The 19,008-nt window shown below is 45.6% G+C and overlaps 1 protein-coding gene across 2 annotated transcripts in view; it reads right to left on the reverse strand.

The window, feature by feature from the left end:
• Positions 1-1,234: 1,234 nt before the first annotated feature.
• Positions 1,235-19,008, reverse strand: part of RNF152 (ring finger protein 152) — a 71,744-nt gene continuing 53,970 nt past the window's right edge. For both annotated transcript variants that reach the window (XM_059409765.1, XM_059409766.1), the window contains one exon: positions 1,235-4,609. In XM_059409765.1, coding sequence (XP_059265748.1) covers positions 3,849-4,460 — 612 coding nt within the window. In that variant the 5' untranslated portion in view covers positions 4,461-4,609 and the 3' untranslated portion in view covers positions 1,235-3,848. The remainder of the gene's footprint in view (positions 4,610-19,008) is intronic.

The raw sequence follows: 19,008 nt of genomic DNA on the forward strand, positions 1-19,008 counted from the left end.
CAAAACATGATTGCTCTTACATTTCACACCTTACTCATGCAATGATGAAGTCTGGGTAAGATGCTTGAAGTGAAGAGGAATTTCATTAGACTTTTTTTTTTTTTTCTGTTTTTCTGTAACATTTACTTTTTGGCCCTAAGATCCTAAACACAGTTTCACAGTATAGGTCATGCATAGCTTGCAAGTCAAACGTTTTTACAGCCACTGTCTAACTATTTTTGGACAACAGATTTACATGCAGCTAATGATCCCAGACGAGGGGCTTCATAAAACACTCTTTATGCCTCACTGACCATTCTATGGCCCAAAGTATGTAAGTAATAACCCCAAAGGGTAATCAATGAATTTGAATCATCATACTTGAGATCATATATCTTTTAAGCCCAGAAAGGATTTTTTCTTTTTAAGCAACTGCATGTTACTAAACTGCAAACTGTTCTCTTTTCTCTTAGCCCTACTCTGTACTCCGTCAACACTCTCATGCTAGATCCCACTATGCAACCCTCCAGAATTACACGGTCCAATACAGTAGTAACCAGCCACAGGTGAGTGACTATGTTTAGATAACTTAAATAAAATACAAAATACATTCCTCAGTCATACTAACCCCACTTCAACTATCCACTAGCCAATGTGGCCAATAGCCACTATATTGGACCGCATAGGCCATAGAACACTTCCGTCACCGGAGAGAGATCTATTGAACAGAATAGCTCTAAGCTGCACCAGCACATGGGTTAACCTTCAAGGGACCTACTTTTAGGTCATGCTAAAGACTGAACTTAATTGCATTCTTAAAGAAAATACCTTTTACGCTTTCTAATCATAAAGTATGACTGAAACTGAGAACCAATTGGCCTTTTCGATCACAACTTGTGCCCCAGGTCACTGTACAAAAATTTCCCAAAGACAATGCTTTTTGATAGCATTCTTGGTTGGTTGTACTTAACATATGAAGTATTCTCTTGCTTATGTCAAGATCATTAATAAAGATGAAAATTCATGCTTCTTAAAGTTTACTATTTACACAACGCTCATTGTCCTTTACATAAGGGTGGGGGGAACCAATGGTTGGCAATTTAAAAAATTCAAATCACATCATTTTTTATTAAATGTCTATACTCATCCTTAACTCAATCGTCCTTTCGCAGAGAGGTAGATGCTAACTAAAACGGATATATATATATATATATATTTAAAACAACAACAACAACAACAACAAACTAAAGCACTATTGAGTGAGTAAAGGGTATTTATTCACCCTCCAAAAGATCAGAGCCCAACAGAGACATCAACAGGCCTCGGAAAGAGCAGAGAATAACGCAGTTCTTGTCTCCATTTTGCTGCAGAATTACAAAGGGCCACACACCTCTGTGGGCCTCCATGGACTCATGCACAAAAGGAAGCCACCAGAGGCTGCTCTCAGCTCTGACTTTCTGTGCTTTCAGTTGTGATTTTTTTTCCCACTGATGTGCAACTGTGAATTCCGGGTGATTGTGTCCCTGGACTTTTGTCACATGGGGTAGATGAGTTGTTAGTGTCGTGGGGAAATGCCAGAAGAGGCCAGAGCGATGGGATGCCAACTAACATGAAAACATCAAGTGTACAAAAATTCTATCTGCAGGCTGAGCTATGACGCACAGAAACACGCGCACACACGTGTGCACAACTGCACACTTTGACAGGCAATACACAAGTAACTCCAGGCAGAATCCATTGAAACAGTATTTCTTAGGTCAGGAAGACGCACACACAGAATTCTGATTTGGGTGTTATTGTTACCTTAAATTGTAAAGTCAATAATCTATCACAGGGCTGATTAATTTGGCACTGCTTCACTGCAGCTCTAGCGTGGGACTATTTTTAAGTTACGTGGACATTTTTACTCTACAGCTTTGCACTAAGAAACACAGGGTGCTCTACCGCCACACATTAGTGCTATATAAAACCTAATTAACACGCAGGACTCTAGTTCATACTACACTACAGGGCCAGTCATTTCATACTGAACATAGACAGACGTAGATATCATTCACAAAAGCAACTCAAATATGGCCTGGCTGAAAACTGCAAGGGTCAAGCCCGTTTGAAATGTAGCATTCTTAATGCAACATTTTCCGTGTTTTGTTTTTTTTTTTCCTTTCCTCCAAGAGGTATAGAAATTAGGTCAGACATGCATCACGGCAGCCTGGCAGAGTTTGAGAAATCGACACTAACCCAACAGTGTATTATGTTACGTAATAGAGGATAGTATTTAGTTAATAGGATACCTAAATTATTAATACCAAATAAATCCTAGATTATTTGTTGTATAATGCCCAATAGCTTAGACAATAAAATGGCATTTTAACTTAATTTCTACTTTGAGCTTTCAAATACACTTGCTCCATGAATTCCATAAAAGAAATTAGAAGAGAACCGTAAAGCTGATGGCTATTTCTGAATGCACACACATCCAGACACAGGAAATTACCACTTCCACACCAGCAGATCTTTCTTCACCAGCGTCCGCAGATCACTATACTTTTAAGAATATTCGAGAATTTATGATGAACTGATCCACTTTAGATTGGGAATGTGAGTCGTTAGTTTACCTTGTCACTTTTCTCAATAAAAACATATTTTGAAATACAAGACATTTTCTCACTTGTACCAACAAGAGGAAATTGGAATCCTAAATGGTTTAAACTCTGACGGAATGACATCGTTCAAAAAGCAATCATGGCCTGTCTATTAAAATGTCAGTCCAGGTTCGCCATCGATGAACAATACTCATATCTATCATGATACCTCCAAACCCCGAGCCAAGACAGCGTCTTCTGTCACTTTCCATCTGTGCCTCACAGAGTACAGGACTTGGATATGCAGGAGTAGCAAATGTTGGAAGTGATGCGTGCGCGACACTTCCCTGGGAGGGTCCTGGGTCCTGGCGCTCGAGAGGTGGCCACAGAGTCAGACCCTGGACTCATTCAGGCCCACAAAGTCTTACTCCTGGGATTCTTCTGAAAAGATTCAAAACCTGAGGTAAATCAAATGACACACATACACGCCCACACAAATAACACAATATTTACATTTAAAATTTTTACTTCGTGAGATGGCTTGAGAAAAATTGGCATATAGGGTTCCTGTGGGATTAGGCATTTCTCATTATTACTCAGTTTATTGCTCTCCTGTTGGGCTTTCAGTTTAATAAACACGTAGCAAGCTCTAATTACAAGGGAAGAAAAATGGAGGTACAGAACAAAACACAACACACTGGAAACACTTGTTCGGACACTTTCTTCCAAAAAAAAAAGACCATCCACTTCACTTATTTTAATTTAGGTGCCATTCAAAAAGTATAAAAAGCCTTAGCAACTAAATGAAGACTGGATTTCCATTAAAAAGGGGAAAGGAACCAGCACTGCACAGTCGTCGCTGAATTTTTAGGGGGGATTCTCAGGTTTAATTCTATTTGTATACATAAGCATCTTTGTTTTAATCTACCACATTTAGAGAAGATCACATTGTACGCACTTGCACAGTTTAACGTCTAAGTAGAATACATCTATCTCGTAACAGGATTCTGACAAATCATAAATCACAGTCCATTTAATAAATGATTATGGGGATGCATGCAATCGTCTTCAAAGCTGTTGCCACCAACGCTCAATGATTTGCCCGGTATCTTGCTGAGACCTCGCGTCTGCCCTTCGCGTCTGTCTCCGGTTAATCAAGTGGCAGCCCAGAGGCCAGCGCTGGCACCCAATGATCAGCATCGCCCCCCATCTTCTCGCTGCGATCCCATCACCAACACCTGCTCAACCCCGAGTTGGCACCCACGAGAGACTCCCCTGCCACGCTGTTCAGCCACAGGAGATCACAGTGAAGCGCTTCGAAATGCAAGACATGTTGTGCAGCACGATGCCCAGCAGGAAGACGAGGACGCAGGCCACCAAGATCACAGTGCACACCCCGGACCAGGTGGAGCTTTTGGCCACGCCCCGCCGGTCGGGCTCTTCCTCCACCGCCTCCTGGGGCACCCCGCCCTGCAGAGGCTGCTGTTCCGCGGGGATGGTCACCACGGTGACCGGCTTCTGCTGGCTCCCCGGCAGCAGGCGGCAGCCCATGTCTCCGGGCAGCAGCGCTCGCTCCTTGGAGATGGGCAGGGGCAGCATGTAGCACCCATTGCTGGGAAGTTTGATGAACACTGGGGTGTGCTCAGACGCGTGCGGGATGGCGATGACCGCCAGGACCTCGGGGTCGTCGGGGAGCTGCGACACGGAGAAGCCCGGGGGCAGCTTGGTGACGCCCCGGCACCAGGGGCACCTCACGTCCTTCTGGCTCGTCCTCATCTGCTGGAGGCACACTGAGCAGCAGGTGTGTTTGCAGTCCAGCAACTTGGGCCTTCGCCGGGGGCTGTAGTAATTGAAACAGATCTGACATTCCAGCAAGGAATCCTGGGAGAGCGTCTCCATCGCGCCTCTGGGAAGCAGGAAGGCCAAGGCCAAGGGGAAAGAGCTTGTTCTCAGGGGCACGCACTCCCACGCCTTCCTTCTTGGCTTTCCAAAGTCGTGAGGGGATCAGGGAGCTCACAGGCACGGAGCATACTTTAGTGTGTTCATTTCTGAAGAAGACAAAAAAATGCAGAAAAGTTAATTATTTCAAACAAGCTGAGGTGTCAGCACACCAGCCAGGGTTCAAAAAGTCTTGACACTGGGTCAAAACATAAAAATTTCCCACTCGGGAGAGATTACAGGAGTCCCACTTGTAATGCCCAGTGGAAGATAAAGGAGTTGTCTCAGGCGGCTTCTTCCGGTAAATACCTTGCTCATTTCTAAAGGGAATGCTTTCATGGGGGTACACATGCCCCATATTTCATAAAGAGGGAGTCTTGATTATATTTTGTATATCTCGGTGGACCTTGGCTTGTTCTTCTAAAATACACCGGAGAAATTCTCTTGCTTCAAATAACTTTGTATCATCTCCTAAAAGTAAATTTCTTTCCTTCAACCCGCTGGTCGTCTTCTCCTGACTCGACTTACCCTCCTGCAAGTGTTCACTGCCAACTTCCCAAATCTAGGGAGTCCATGTAACTTATTTGCTCAATTCCTCTCTCAAAGGAAATTAAAACAGTGTTGCCAAATATCTGGGGATCCCTCCCCCCCCACCAACCAAATCATTGAAATAAAGTAATGCTTGTCATTCGGTTTCAAAAGAGACAAAAGCTCAAAACAACAGCAACAATGGCCAGCCACAGCAATGATCCTTCAGGCAGCAGGGGTCACAAAGGCACACCTAGTATTTTCCATCCGTTACTTTAATTGCAATACTATTTAGGCTCGCACCCAGGAACAGGACTGCAAGCAAGTACTATTAACTCACCAGTCGTAACCAAGTATTGTCTACAAGAGGTTGCCAAAGAAGACTGGCAGGCAGCCCCCACCATAAAACGAAAACAGTGTAAGCCTTCTGGTACTGACTGAGAGGAAGCAGAAAGACTTAGTTCAACTTAACTGGGGTCTGAGGAAACCCCCAAGGCTCCAGTGTTGTAGTGAAGGCTGCTAATTCTATTTCCTATTGAAAGTGTCCAAATTACCGGTCTCTGGATGGAGTCACAATGGCTCTGGAAAGAACGACCCAACCACTATTGTAGAAAAAATCACCAGTCCTTGAACCCCACCCACTCCCAGGGCCGGGAGCTAATAACAGGGAAAAGTTCCAGCACACGTTTCTTAAAAAGCAAACCTCTTTTTTCTAACTTCCCTTGTGAAATCAAGAATGTACTCCTTGCCAATGATATGATTTGTTAGAAATCAGAATTAGAAATGGAGGAAATTTTTAAAGCAAAATATAATCACTGGTGAAAATAACAACAATAGCCCAAACCAGCAACATACCGTGAAACATTTTCGATGTAGTAAGAGTGCCTCGATTAAATTACTGAAAGTCAAACAGAATAATAGAGCATTCAGAAAGTTCATATCATAATCAACTGCTTATCTATCCACTAATTCAAGAAATGTTTATTGAATAATTGAAATCTGCTAAGGGTAGAACTCAAATATTCTTGATGAAAAAACATATTATCAGGTGATGGAGGTATTAATTAGCTAGATGGGGGGGCAGGGGGTCCTTTCACAATGTCCATATAGCAAATCACCACCACGCACACCTTCAATGTCTTACAGTTTGTCAGTTATACCTCAATAAAACTGAAAAAAAAAAAAAAACCTGAAAAAAGTAAAAATTAAAGCTATCTGTAGAGCATCTATCAGGCACAAAGCACAATGCTTTGGGCATATAGATGAAACTGATCCAAATCCTACTCTTAAGCAATTTGGTTGGGTAAGAAAGAAAACATGAATAGCTTTTCGCTTCCCATTCATTTATTCATTCAGATTCTTTCTGACCATCTCCACGTGTCAAGCATTATGGTATTTGTTTTTGTCCCTTGTAACCAAGACCTTGTCACTGCCAGTAAGAAACTCCCAGCCTAGCAGTAACCAGTTATGCGTGTGAACAGCTGTAATACAAACACAGAGGGAAACGTGCCGGACAAGGGCAGGAGGAACCAGGGAAGGCTCAACGGAAGATCTGGATTATGGAGAGAATTTGGACATATAAAAGCAGGGGGCAGATCATTTTCAGGTTCAGAAATCAGTGTGAGCCAAGGAAAGAGCATGAGCAGCTGCAGAATTATTTCTAGGCTCTACCTGTGGCACTGGCTGGAGGATTTTTTTTTTTTCCCTAATATGAGAGTAACTTGAAAATCCCCCCTCTAAGAATTTTATAGTTTTAGCTTTGATGTTTAGGTCTTTGAAAAAGATGCCTTTTAGTTTTTTATGATTTTATTTCTCAGTAATGTCTACAACCAACGTGGGGCTCAAACTTACAACCCTGAGATCAAGAGTCTCAGGCTCTACCAACTGAGCCGGCCAAGGTGCCCCCAGATGCCTTTTACAGAAATGACATTCTTGGGAGAATTTGCAAGCAGCCTCCCACTGGCCCAGCCTGAGAGCGCATTCCTGCAGGGAGGGGAGAGGGGAGTATGGCCAGGCACAGACCACACACTGTGGACAGCCTTGAGTGCCAAGGATGTGGGGCTTTCTGGTGGGCGATGGGAAAACACCAGAGAGGTTAGGAGTATGAGAATGAGGGGGCGCCTGGGTGGCTCAGTGGGTTAAGCATCTGCCCTCAGCTCAGGTCATGATCCGGGGGACCTGGGATTGAGCCCCACGTGGGGCTGTCTGCTCAGCGGGGAGTCTGCTTCTCCCTCTTCCACTGCTCCTTCCCATCTCCATCCCCCACTCATTCTCTCTAATAAATAAATAAAATCTTTTAAAAAAAGAGAGTGTAAGAATGATTCATTAGGTAATCATACTCGGGGTAGATTGGAAAGACCTGCTGGGAAGCTAGTATAATATTAGACAAGAGGGAACGAGTCGTTGAAGGAACGATGGGCAATTAGGCTGAAGAGATGAGACGTGCCAAGCGGTAGTCGAGAAGTCGAGTGGGATCCGGCGGTGATTACAATGTGGCTGTGTGGCAGGGAGAAGGCACAGGTGAAGTCTGGAGAGGAGGGTGGCATCAGTAAGAGAAATAGGGATCCCGACAGAACCACAGTGGGTTCTGCTTGGGCCACCTTCCAGTTGAGGTGCTGGGAAGAGATACGAAACAAGTTATTCAGGAAGACAGGAAAGAGTCGGGAAAAAAGCTGAAGATGTGGGGATGATAGTCTAGAGAAGAGTCAGGCATGGACCTGGAGACTCAGGGGAGGGCCACCGAAAAGAGCTATCAGCCAGAGACAAAAGAAGAGAGAGACACCCTCGGGGAACACACAGCTCCTTCTGACGGAAAGGATGAACGGGGACAGAGGTAGAAGGAAAGCCATCATCTCCCAGCCCGCATCCCTGGGGAAAAAAAAAGAAGAAGAAGAAAAAGGAAGAAGAAGAAGAAGAAAAAAGAAAGCCTGAGCAGCATGAGGGTATGGAGAGAGAACCTTGGGCTTTGGTGACCAGGAGGTCCTTGGTATTTTTAAGAGTGTCTTCAGTGGAGTATTGGGGGATGACGGAGTCGGCAGGGATGCTGGAATGGGAGCCCCGGAGTCCCTTTTGAGGTAGCGTGAGGCAAAGGGGCAGGCCAGTAGCTGAGAGGGCGAAGAATCACTTTGATTTGAGAACACAGAAATCTGAGCAAAGAGAAGCAGAGGAGGCAGGCGTGCTCCAAGCCACAGGGTCTGTGCGGTGCTGCCCAACGCCGTGACCGCCCGCGACAGGTGCAGGCGAAGGGAGCACATGAGCTCAGACAGGGGAAAGCTGCTGGACTGCAGTGGGCAAAGCGGAATGCAAATCCCCCGTGAGCCAGCACTTAGGGTAGAACCTTCTCATTTCAGACCCCAAGTATGGAACTTATTCTTTCCTGAAATACAAAAGCAAAACACAGGGTTTGCTGGCGAATCTTGGCAAATGCTCCTCTCTGTCCTTAGCATTAAAGCCTAGGGACAGAGATAAGGCCCGGTGACAGACCACAGGGAAATGGGAATGTGCGTGGGTGGGAAGGACTGACTGCTTGGAGCTTTGGTGGCAGAAATGACCAAACTGGGGAGGGGACAAGAAAAAGCACAGATTCCTGCAATTTTACGAATTTGGAGACCGCTTTCTTTAACAACGGCGCTCGGGACCACCACCTTCCAGATACATGGAGCTGGGACCAAAAAACTGTTTCTTGATACCAGTCCAGAAACAGTGACCACGAAATTATCAATCTTCCTTCCTAACAAAACAGAAAAAAGAAACCCTTCCTGCCTTCCATGTCCTTGACCTTACTTTCATATAAAAAATGTGGGAATCCGTTTAGCGGAGGAGGAAGAACAGGGGCTTTGGCCTCAATGAACCTTGGGTCCAGTCCTTGCTCTGTCACCACCAGCTGTGACAGTAGAGCGAGTCATTGAACCTCTGGAAGCCTGATTCTTTACCGGCTAAAGAGGAAAACAGAGTTGTAGCTGAATCAGGTAAAAGGCTCAGGGAGCACTGGTGCATCCCTCTCCCTCCCTCCTGACCGCAGACTCCTTCCAGTGCTGTGCGCCATCTGCCCAGAGAGCTCTTCCTGGCTCTCAGAGAACCGCCATTTTGAACAGCTTGAGAGGAAGAACACACGGGTTCTCCTTGGCCCTGCCCCAAGGCCTGACACACCATCGTTTTTCAACAAAACCAACATGCAATTTTATTCATGATTTTATGTTCCAAGTAATGCTCACTTAATTGGCGTTGTGCTGCTTTAAAACTGGATTATACTACTCAATTTCCAACTCTATCCAAGTAAGCCTAGGCCCTAGGGTAAAGGCTGACCACCAAAGCAGAATGGGGAAACAGTTCCTGTCTTCCATGCTCAGCCACTCAAGGCATCCTGGTGACAGCATCTCTCATCTCTCCATGGACGTGCTCTGTGTGACGCCAGCTTGTACTGCATTCCAGCTTATTTTCTGCAGCATAATTAGTAATGATGATGCTTAGTTAGGTAAAGAGAAGAAAATTTATGAGCCTATGGACCAAAGCTAATGATGAATCATCCCTCTTCCCTTCCTTCGGAACCTGGAAAGGTGTGTGTGTCAACCATAAAAGAAAGGGAGTGCAAACAAAGCCGACGTAAGCTGGGAAGTAAACTCGAGTGCCTGGTCAAATGCATCAAACATGAAGCACACACAGGTGAGAGCCTCAGGAACCAGAGTCTGAGGTTCTTTCCTTACCAGAGCAAGATGCAGCAGTCAAGTAAGACACGTGTTACATTTAGGAGGAAAGGGCATTTGGAACGCATACAAACAAATGTATTCTGAAACATAATGGGACAATTTATTTTTGAAAGAATCTGAAGATCAAAACCAGATCACAAGAAGAGGAAGAGCCCCTAAAGGAGGACATTCTCAAAATAATTATGGCTTATAATAAGAGAACTAATTTTCAAATGTATTTTCCTAAGACAGCACTTAGTTTCATAAATGATGTCAACAGTACAGCATACAGATAAAAGGCCTTGAATAATCACTGAACGCAGTACTAACGCATGCTTTGGTTTAAAATGCCTTTCTTAAAAAAAAAATATTTATTTGACAGCAAGTGAGCAAATGGGACGGGGGGTTAGCAGGTGGTAGAGAAAAGAGAGAGAGGGATAGAAGCAGACTCCCCACTGAGCCTAGAGCCCAATGCAGGGCTCGACCTCACAACCCTGAGATCAAAACCTGAGTGGACGGGGCGCCTGGGTGGGTTAAAGCCTCTGCCTTCGGCTCAGGTCATGATCCCGGGGTCCTGGCATTGAGCTCTCTGCTCAGCAGGGAGCCTGCTTCCTCCTCTCTCTCTGCCTGCCTCTCTGCCTACTTGTGATCTCTGTCTGTCAAATAAATAAATAAAATCTTTAAAAAACAAACAAACAAAAAACCTGAGTGGGGACCAGACATTGGGCACTCAACCGATGGTGGCACCCAGGTACCCCTAAAATGCTCTTCTTGGTTTCTTGGTTTCGGCTCAGGTTGGGAGTCTGCTCGAGATTTTCTCCCCCCACCCCTTTTCCTTTGGCCCCTTGCTTACGTACCCTCTCTCTCTCTCTCGCAGTATCTCTCAAATAAATAAATAAAATATTTTTTTTAAAACATGGATTGAGATTTGTGTAACTACAGGGAAGCATGTTGGGGGATGGGGTGGAAATGCCAAACACTAAAGTGTTGTGTATGTTGTTGTTTGGGAGTAGTGGCATTTGATGTTCTTCAACACTTGATAAATTTTCCCCAAAATAAAAGTTCCCCTTTTTAAAACATTATATACTTTCAAACACCGTGATAAAAGGTGTGGGCATGATAAAGCGTCACTATGAATTTAGTGGTGGTAAAACAGCACAGGCCTCCAATACTGAGTCTGCACAGTCCCAGGTGCTTTTAGAAGTTGAGGGAGGCATAGGAGGATTAAAAAAAAGTGGAGGAAATAAATAATCCAGAATGTTGTACTCTGCTTAGACTCTTGCGACCCTCCATACACCCTGATTTGGATCTGTGGCTGTGACCTTCATTGGGAAGCCTCCCCTCAAAACTGGTGTGGACCGAGAGCGACTACATCTGGTTGACCCTGGCTGACCTTGAACTATTCCACCCGATGGTCTCCATCAGAACCTTCAATTCAATGGTCCTGGTGAGAATCATCTCGAAGTCAGAGATGACACTGGACACTATCCTGCTTTTCTTCCTGTCTGGAAATAGCTCCTCCTTCTGATGCCGGCCATTTGTTACTTCATTCTTCAAGAAAAAGTAAATATTTGAAATGGGATTAAATGAAATCATTACAATTCCATGTAATGTGGCATTTCAGCTGGTAACACCCCTTGGTATACTGGATCTCAGCAAACACTCTGGTAAGTGGCAAGAATGGGAATGGCCTGGCGGTGACCGACGTGTTGCTGACGTCTGGTCCTCTGGCAGCAGAGAGCAATTCTTTCAGGACACAATTGCCTGATGGATGCAGAGTCCCACTGGTCTAACTACACTCGCTCTGATTTAATGGAGAAGGCAGTGGATTCTAGGACTCTGACAAATATTAAATGAGAATTCCATCGGCCCAAACTCTAATATTTATATTGTTTCCTCCCATGAGCATCTGTGGTTTGCTGTATTTAACGATGTCAAGACTCTAGAAAGTGAAAACTCTCATTCATTGTCTTGGATGACCTGAGGATGCAGCAGGGAATGGTGACCCGGTCTAGAGGCAGAGTGGCCTTGGTGGCAGGGGCAGACCCGGTGAGACAGAGAGATCGTGGCTAAACAGGCAGAGGGCAGCAGACCAGCCAGCCAGAAGGCCATGATCAGACCCAGGGACCTGCACACGACCAGACGACTGGCCCTGCCAGCACTGCCCATTGGGACAACCACAGTCCCGATGGACTGGGCCAGAGGACAGGGGCCAACTCTGTTACTCTGAAAATTTGACTAACCGAGCAGGGGAAGCTGAACCAAGGTCTTCAGAGATGTTATTTATACAGGAGCATTTCATTTACTCAGAAGCATTTAAGTCGAGTTACAAAGAAGATAAACAAATTTGATGCCCCCACCCCTGCCAGTTCGGCAATGCATATTTAAAATCCAAGTATATTGGAATCAAGACATTTTTAGGAATTAAAGCCGAATTTCAAAGTAGCCATGACTGACAATAACCACTGGGTTTTGTGGGTTTGCTTCTTCTAGTAGCTATCAAACCATCACTACTGTTAGGGGTCAGGAAAGGAGGACCTTAGCTCTAATTCTGCCCTAATAAACCTTCAGCAAGTCACCTCTCTGTGAGCTGTGTGGGGTCCTCACCTATGAGGACACTGTATTAGATGATCCCCTAACGTACCTTCTAGCAAACATAGTTCTACTACATGAACAAAGTGCTGGCTTTCAGTGACAGAGCTGCCAGGCTATTTGTTCTGTGCTTATGATACCTGCCAGATCATCTGTTAGTATCATGTTAATGATCTCACAAGAATGTACATCTATGTGAGAGAGCGGGCAGTTCAATAAATGGGAGGCAACTTACATTAGAAATCTCTTCCTTTGTGCCTCTGGTTCAACAAATGAATTTAGGTAGAGCTAAAGGGCTAAAAGAAATAGCCACAACTCTGATTTACAGCAACAATCCAAAGAATAACTATCTTATGTCTAATCAATAACCTTCTTAGATCAAGGAAGATATTGCTATTACTCAAACTCATTACCATGTGAAGGTGGTCCAGACTTTTCCTTGAAAAGTCACCTGCACAGCCGCCCACCTCACACAGAGGATATTATTGGCATAAATCAGATACTTTGTTTCACCTTCACTTGCTCTGATCACCAGTAATGGTGAAGAAAAAGTTGCAGATGCTCATAAAAGCAGGAAGAGGTATAAAGGACTGTCAGGGGATCCCCAGGCTCCCTGGAGAGGAGGGATAATAAAAGATGCCATCAGACAGACAGACAGACAGGTAGAACAAAGGGAAAATGATCAATTACCCCAAATCCTAGAATTCTGAGTACAGCCAAAGGAAATGACAAGTCAGACATCTAAGTAGAGCCAAAGAAATGAAAAACAAACAAAAACCCTAATCCTTCCCAATGGCTGGACATCTACTAAGGGAAAACATTCGGTAGGTAAACAAGTATTTATTGGGAACCCATCATGTGCCAAGCTTTATCCAAGACACCGAGACACTACGGCCAACTAGTGCCTTTGCCCTCAAGGAGCCTAGACGTGCACTTGAGGGAGGAGCTATGGAAAGAGAACCAAGGGGAGGGAGGGGGCGGCCAGTCGGAGCACTGAAAGGAGGTGCTTCTTCAATGGATCATGCACAGGACTCAAGCAGAAATAGCAAGCAAAGAGCTATCACTTCCTGTTAGAACCAGAAAGGTTAGAGCCAGCTGCCAGCGGGCTCACTGTTCTTCCTGCTCCGGTGACACTGGGGAACAGGAAAGTCAAAGGGAAGGACACTGACATTTCCCTTTGTGATTAAGCACCACGTTAGACCCATGTGGGCATCACCCCAGACAGCAAGGTGGGCTCTGAGCTGTAAGAGCTATAAGCCTCAAGAGAAGCCAGAGTTTAAATTTGAGGGGGGATCTCAAGGTCGTCTAAGTTTGAGGGGGGAATCTCAAGGTCATCTAAAGACAGCACAGTGCCAGCGAAGCACATTAGGTCATCGCTGGGGAGAAGGGTCTGAGGGCTTGAAGTCGTGCATTAAGGACCCCGAGGCTCTAAGTAAGCAAGCTCCCGGGAGGGCAAAGGCCCCTCTCTGCCGCGGGTCCCCACTGCCCCTGCTCTTCACGTGCGGGGTGCGGGGGGACACTGAAGACCCCAGATAGACTCGCTATGTATCCATGTGCATTTCCAGAATAGGAACCACACAGCTGCCTTTCCCACCAACCCCAGCACAAACAGAAACCTTCAGGCAATTTGTTTTTTTAACTTTTTCCCATTGTGTTTTGTCTGTGTCAGAGACCCTCCGACTTTCTTCCGTGAAGAGGCAGATATGAATTTCAGGCTGTGCGGGTCAAACAGGCTCGTTCACACACTCAACTCTGTAAAGTGTGAAAGGAGTCACGGACAGCAGACAAAGAACAGTGCCTTTACAAAGACAGGCCTAGGATTGGAGTTGCGCAACAGGCTATCATGTGCTGACCCCAGATGGCCACCATTTCCCCTGCCCTTAATCCCCTAAATTCAATGCGTTACTCTGGAGACACCCATCCCCACATCTGCTTCTTGCTCTATCATCAGTTATGTCACCTGGTATCTTTCTGTCAAGTTCCAGAAGACAAAATACTTTCATAGTTATTTGGGGAGATAAGAGAGTATCAGCTTTATAGTTGCAACACCTTTTTAAATGACTGTTTTCAGAAAACAGGAAGAGAGGTGAGCAAGGACATTGACAATGACCATCATACCTGACCCACTAACTGCAAGACCATTCGTGAGAACACAGGTAGGGTTCCAGACTTCTTTCCACTTAGAAATATGGATCTATTACTTGGACCAAATGGCAATAACTCTAGAATTTATCATGATCACCCCAGATTAAAGACAACCCCTAATTTGATGGAACCTCACAGGGACACAATGGTAATGCCGCCTGACTGCCCGAACTTTGGATACAATCCTATGTTCACCTCCACAACTATGGCAAGCCAGGAAGTAGCTGAACCAATTTAGATCTGGCCAGGTTAATCTCAGCTTTAAAGACCTTATTTATTTATCTGACAGAGATCACAAACAGGCAGAGAGGCAGGCAGAGAGAGGAGGAAGCAGACTCCCCACCGTGCAGAGAGCCTGATGCAGGACTCAGTCCCAGGACCCTGGGACCATGACCTGAGCCGAAGGCAGATGCTTTAACCTGCTGAGCCACCCAGGCGTCCCTAATCTCAGCTATATGTTGCTATCTCATGGTACTTCACCTCTATGAAGAAGGGACACTTGGGTACATTCCCCAAACACATGGAGAAGTTCTTCAAAGTGCCACAGAACACGGATGAAGATGAGAAGGCCATTAATCTGAGACACCCTGAGGCTAGAAGGAGCGGCAGGACAGGAAAGTCTTAGCTCAACTTTATTTATTTTTTAAAGATTCATTTATTTATTTGAGAGAGAGAGAGAGCAGGGGGGTAGGGGGTGGGCAGAGGGAGAAAGAGAATCTGAACCTCTGCACTAAGCACAAGCCCAACACGGGGCTCGATCTCATGACCCTGAGATCATGATCTGAGCCGAAACCAAGAGTCAGACACTTAACTGACTGAGCCACCCAGGCACCCCTTGGCTCAGTTGAAAAAAAAAGAAAAAAAAATCTAAATATTAAGACTCACCTACTTTTACACATTTAAAAAATACAAATATTTCTTAAGATTTCCTCAGATTACCCAGAAAACATTCTAAATTAAACATCTGAAAAGAACAGCACATTAAAAACCTGGTGGGTTTTATGGATATCTCTTTAAATAAATCTATTCAGAAGCCAGTCATAAGATTATTTTCTTTGAGCAGGGAGTATTTATTGCCGCAATCTCTCTACCTAGCATCAATTTCGATGATTCATGGCATAAGTTAAGTCTCAAACTGAAGTTACTAAGCTCCCTAAAGGCACCAGTACTAAACTAAACCCAGGAAGCGCCGTGGGGCGGGGGGGTGCGCAGGGAGTCAGCTGTCAGTCTGCTTGTTACACTTCTACTTTTTCAGACATCCAGCTGGAGTGACTCAACGAGACTTGACTTTCCATTTAGGCAGGGCAAGAAGAAAAAAAGCAACCCCCCTCCCCCAAACTGGAGATGGAACCATGATACAACCAAAAGCCATCAACCATGAGTCCGTCTTCCCTAACCTCACAAGAAATCCAAAAGACTTCTCCTTTGCTTTCTTATGTTTGTTTTTAAGTCAACTCAGAAGTAATATTTGACAACAAAATGTACCTACTTTAAACAGAGTTCAATGAGTTTTGACAAATACACACAGCTGTGTAACCACTATGCCAATCAAGCTATTTCCATCACCCCACAAGGTCCCTTTGGGCCACATCCAGTCCCTCCTCCCTCTCTGTCCCCGGCTCCAATCTAGCTCTGAATCTGTAGCTTGTCTGTGGGTATAGATTTAGGGCAAGTAGCAATATTCTTTTTTTTTTTAAGATTTTATTTATTTATTTGACAGACAGAGATCACAAGTAGGCAGAGAGGCAGGCAGAGAGAGGAAGGAAAGCAGGCTCCCCGCTGAGCAGAGAGCCCGATGTGGGGCTCGATCCCAGGACCCTGAGATCACGACCTGAGCCAAAGACAGAGGCCCCAACCCACTGAGCCACCCAGGCGTCCCAAGTGGCAATATTCTGAGTGTACTTTCAGATGATCTAGGAGCATCTTCTGGGGAATAAAGTGTTGAACCAACTTCATATTCATATTCCCAGAGAAGACTACAGAGTAACAAAGAGTACTCTGAATGCATTCATTCAAATACGGACAGAGTACAAGGCACTATCCTGGGTTTGGGGGATCCAAAGAGAAAAAGATGGGCCCCTCCTTGCAAAGATAACAACGTGATGTGGTCTGGGCTTAATGCAGGCTATCAGACAGCAATGGAAGAAGAGACACCTGGTCTACCTAGGGAAGCCTGGCACGATTTTTCAGGAAAAGGTGGCACTTTAACCTCAAGGATGAGGCCACAGCATAAGTAAAGGCACAGAGCCCCAGACTGCGCAGTACCAGTGGTATGGGCAGGGCTCTGAACCCATGGCCTCCAGCAGTACTCACGTGTGTCTGTCAGCACCTACCTCAAAGGCTATGCAGACTTCAATGGGTTAGAACACACGTCAAACTCTCAGACCGGTGCCTGAGCCCCGGCCGGCTCTTCCTGGTATTATCACTACCTGATGAGGAAGGAAAGGGAAGGCCTGCCGGAGCCTGACGACGGCGGAAGGCAGTGGGGTCTGAGCAGCATTAACGAATCCATCAATTAAGCACAGCCTTCCCCCTGGGCTCTGAGCTCAGCGGAAAGGCAGACAAAGAAACAGGTGGGGGTTCAAATGTAGCCTTGGCTCCAGGGTTCTAAAGCAAGACAGGAGGAAGTCCCCAAAGCCAAAATGGCACTTCCCTAGTCCTCACACTGAGGTTCCAAGGAACCCAATAGCTGTCCCTGCCAGCTGGGAAAGGTCAGGTCACTAGGTGGCAGTAGAAACAGGGGGGCAAAACATGACCCCCACGGAGGGCAAATAAGTCATGGAGTGAGGAAGGAAGGAGAAGAGCAGGAGGAAGGAAAGAGGGAGCAGGAAGGAGCAGAGGGGGAAGGAAAGAAAGCAAGACAGAGCAGAGCCCATCCCCCTCCTCTTCACAACTCCTCTTCAAGGGGCACTGAGGAAGGCCCAGCCCCCAGCAGCAGGCAGAAGCAGCAGTTCTGATTTTGTGGGAAGCTCAGGAACGGAAGGGCAGGCCCCTCCCCTAGTTCTCAGGGTTTGGATTTTGTCCTGTGCGTGGCAGGGCTGCTGAAGCTTCACTGGGGAGTGTATCACAATCATAACCACATGATCTTTTTTTCCCCTTTTTAACCATTTTGAAGTCCACAATTCAGTGGCATGAAGCACACTCCTAATGTCGGGTAAGCATCATCACTATTTCCAGAAACAACGTCTTCATACCCAACAGGGACTCTTGTAGGGCCAACGGCAGGCTGCCCCAAGGGGGGCCACTCTGACATGAAGAGTATTTTGAGTTAAAAGCAATCTAAACCCAGCAGAGTCAGCAAAAGCTCTTCACCTCCCCTTCCACTGCTCGTCTGTACCAGGAAGAGAGGTATTCACGGAGATTTCTCTTTACCTAAGAAATGTATCCACGTAACAGGGCCACCTTCGCTTTACAGACCTCTCCTCTCACCTCCCCGCTAATGGGCTTTCTCCCCTTTGTGTCAGCAGACCCCACCCCTCTCCTCAGCTCACAGAAGCCCCATGGTGCCTCACTGTCTTTGGGATTTCATGTCTGTGTGGATTCTCCATATGTATGAAACTACATTTGATTTTCTCCTGTTCAACTGTCTCTTGCCGATTTGATTCTCAGGCCAGCCAGAAGGACCTCGAAGGGCAGAGGAATTTCTTCCTCCCCGACACTTGGTACTCCTCAAGAATGTAACTCCCCACAGTCCCTGGCAACCTCTCTTCCGCTTTCGTTTCTCAAGGAATTTGCCTATTCTAGGTGCCTCATATAAGTGGAACCATATATTTGTCCTTTTGTGTCCCCATGGGGCTCCCTGCTCAGCGGAGAATCTGCTTTTCCCCACTCCACCCCTCCCCCAACTCACACTTGCTTACATATGTGCATGCTCTCTCTCTCAGATAAATAAACATCTTTTAAAAAAATAAATAAAACGCTAGTGTCCATCTTGAGTGCATAGAGATCAGGTATTAAGGCTCAAGCCTGTCAACTCCACTAGCTTCCGGCACCCAAAATAAATTTCTCCCTTTCTCTTTTCCAACTCTCATCTCCTGAGTTACCAGCTTCTCTTACAAGTTTATCCAAATTTGTTTGGCAACAGTGTTGGCCAACCCAGCCAGAAGCTACGTTTTGATTGGTCCAGCCCACTTGGGTTCCCCTGGACAGAGTGGTTGGCCACTACAGTGCCCAGGCTCTTGCATGTGGCTCCTGGGTTAGTGACTATAACAGACTGTTTGGTAACGTGACAGAGGAGGAAAAGACTCCCATGGTTCTGGTTCAGACAACCGAATGGAGGTCAGATTTCTGAGGAAGGCTGCTTTCTGAAAGGCAGCACAGTGTCTGGAGGTTACGGAGATGGCCAATATGCTCTGAATCTTTAAGTTTCCTAACTGCTCAAGTTCTGACTTCCACGTGAAACTTGGATAACCACTGTGGAACTAGCATTACCAAATACTTTTGTTTATATGACATTATATTTCACCAAGTCAATTATTAGACAACAAAGAAATGGATATTTTCATTACTAGGTCCTCCAGGAAAAAAAAAAAGAGAAGAGACTATGAACCACAAATGTC

Source organism: Mustela nigripes, chromosome 8 (genome assembly GCF_022355385.1).
Source record: "Mustela nigripes isolate SB6536 chromosome 8, MUSNIG.SB6536, whole genome shotgun sequence".
Lineage (NCBI taxonomy): Eukaryota > Metazoa > Chordata > Mammalia > Carnivora > Mustelidae > Mustela > Mustela nigripes.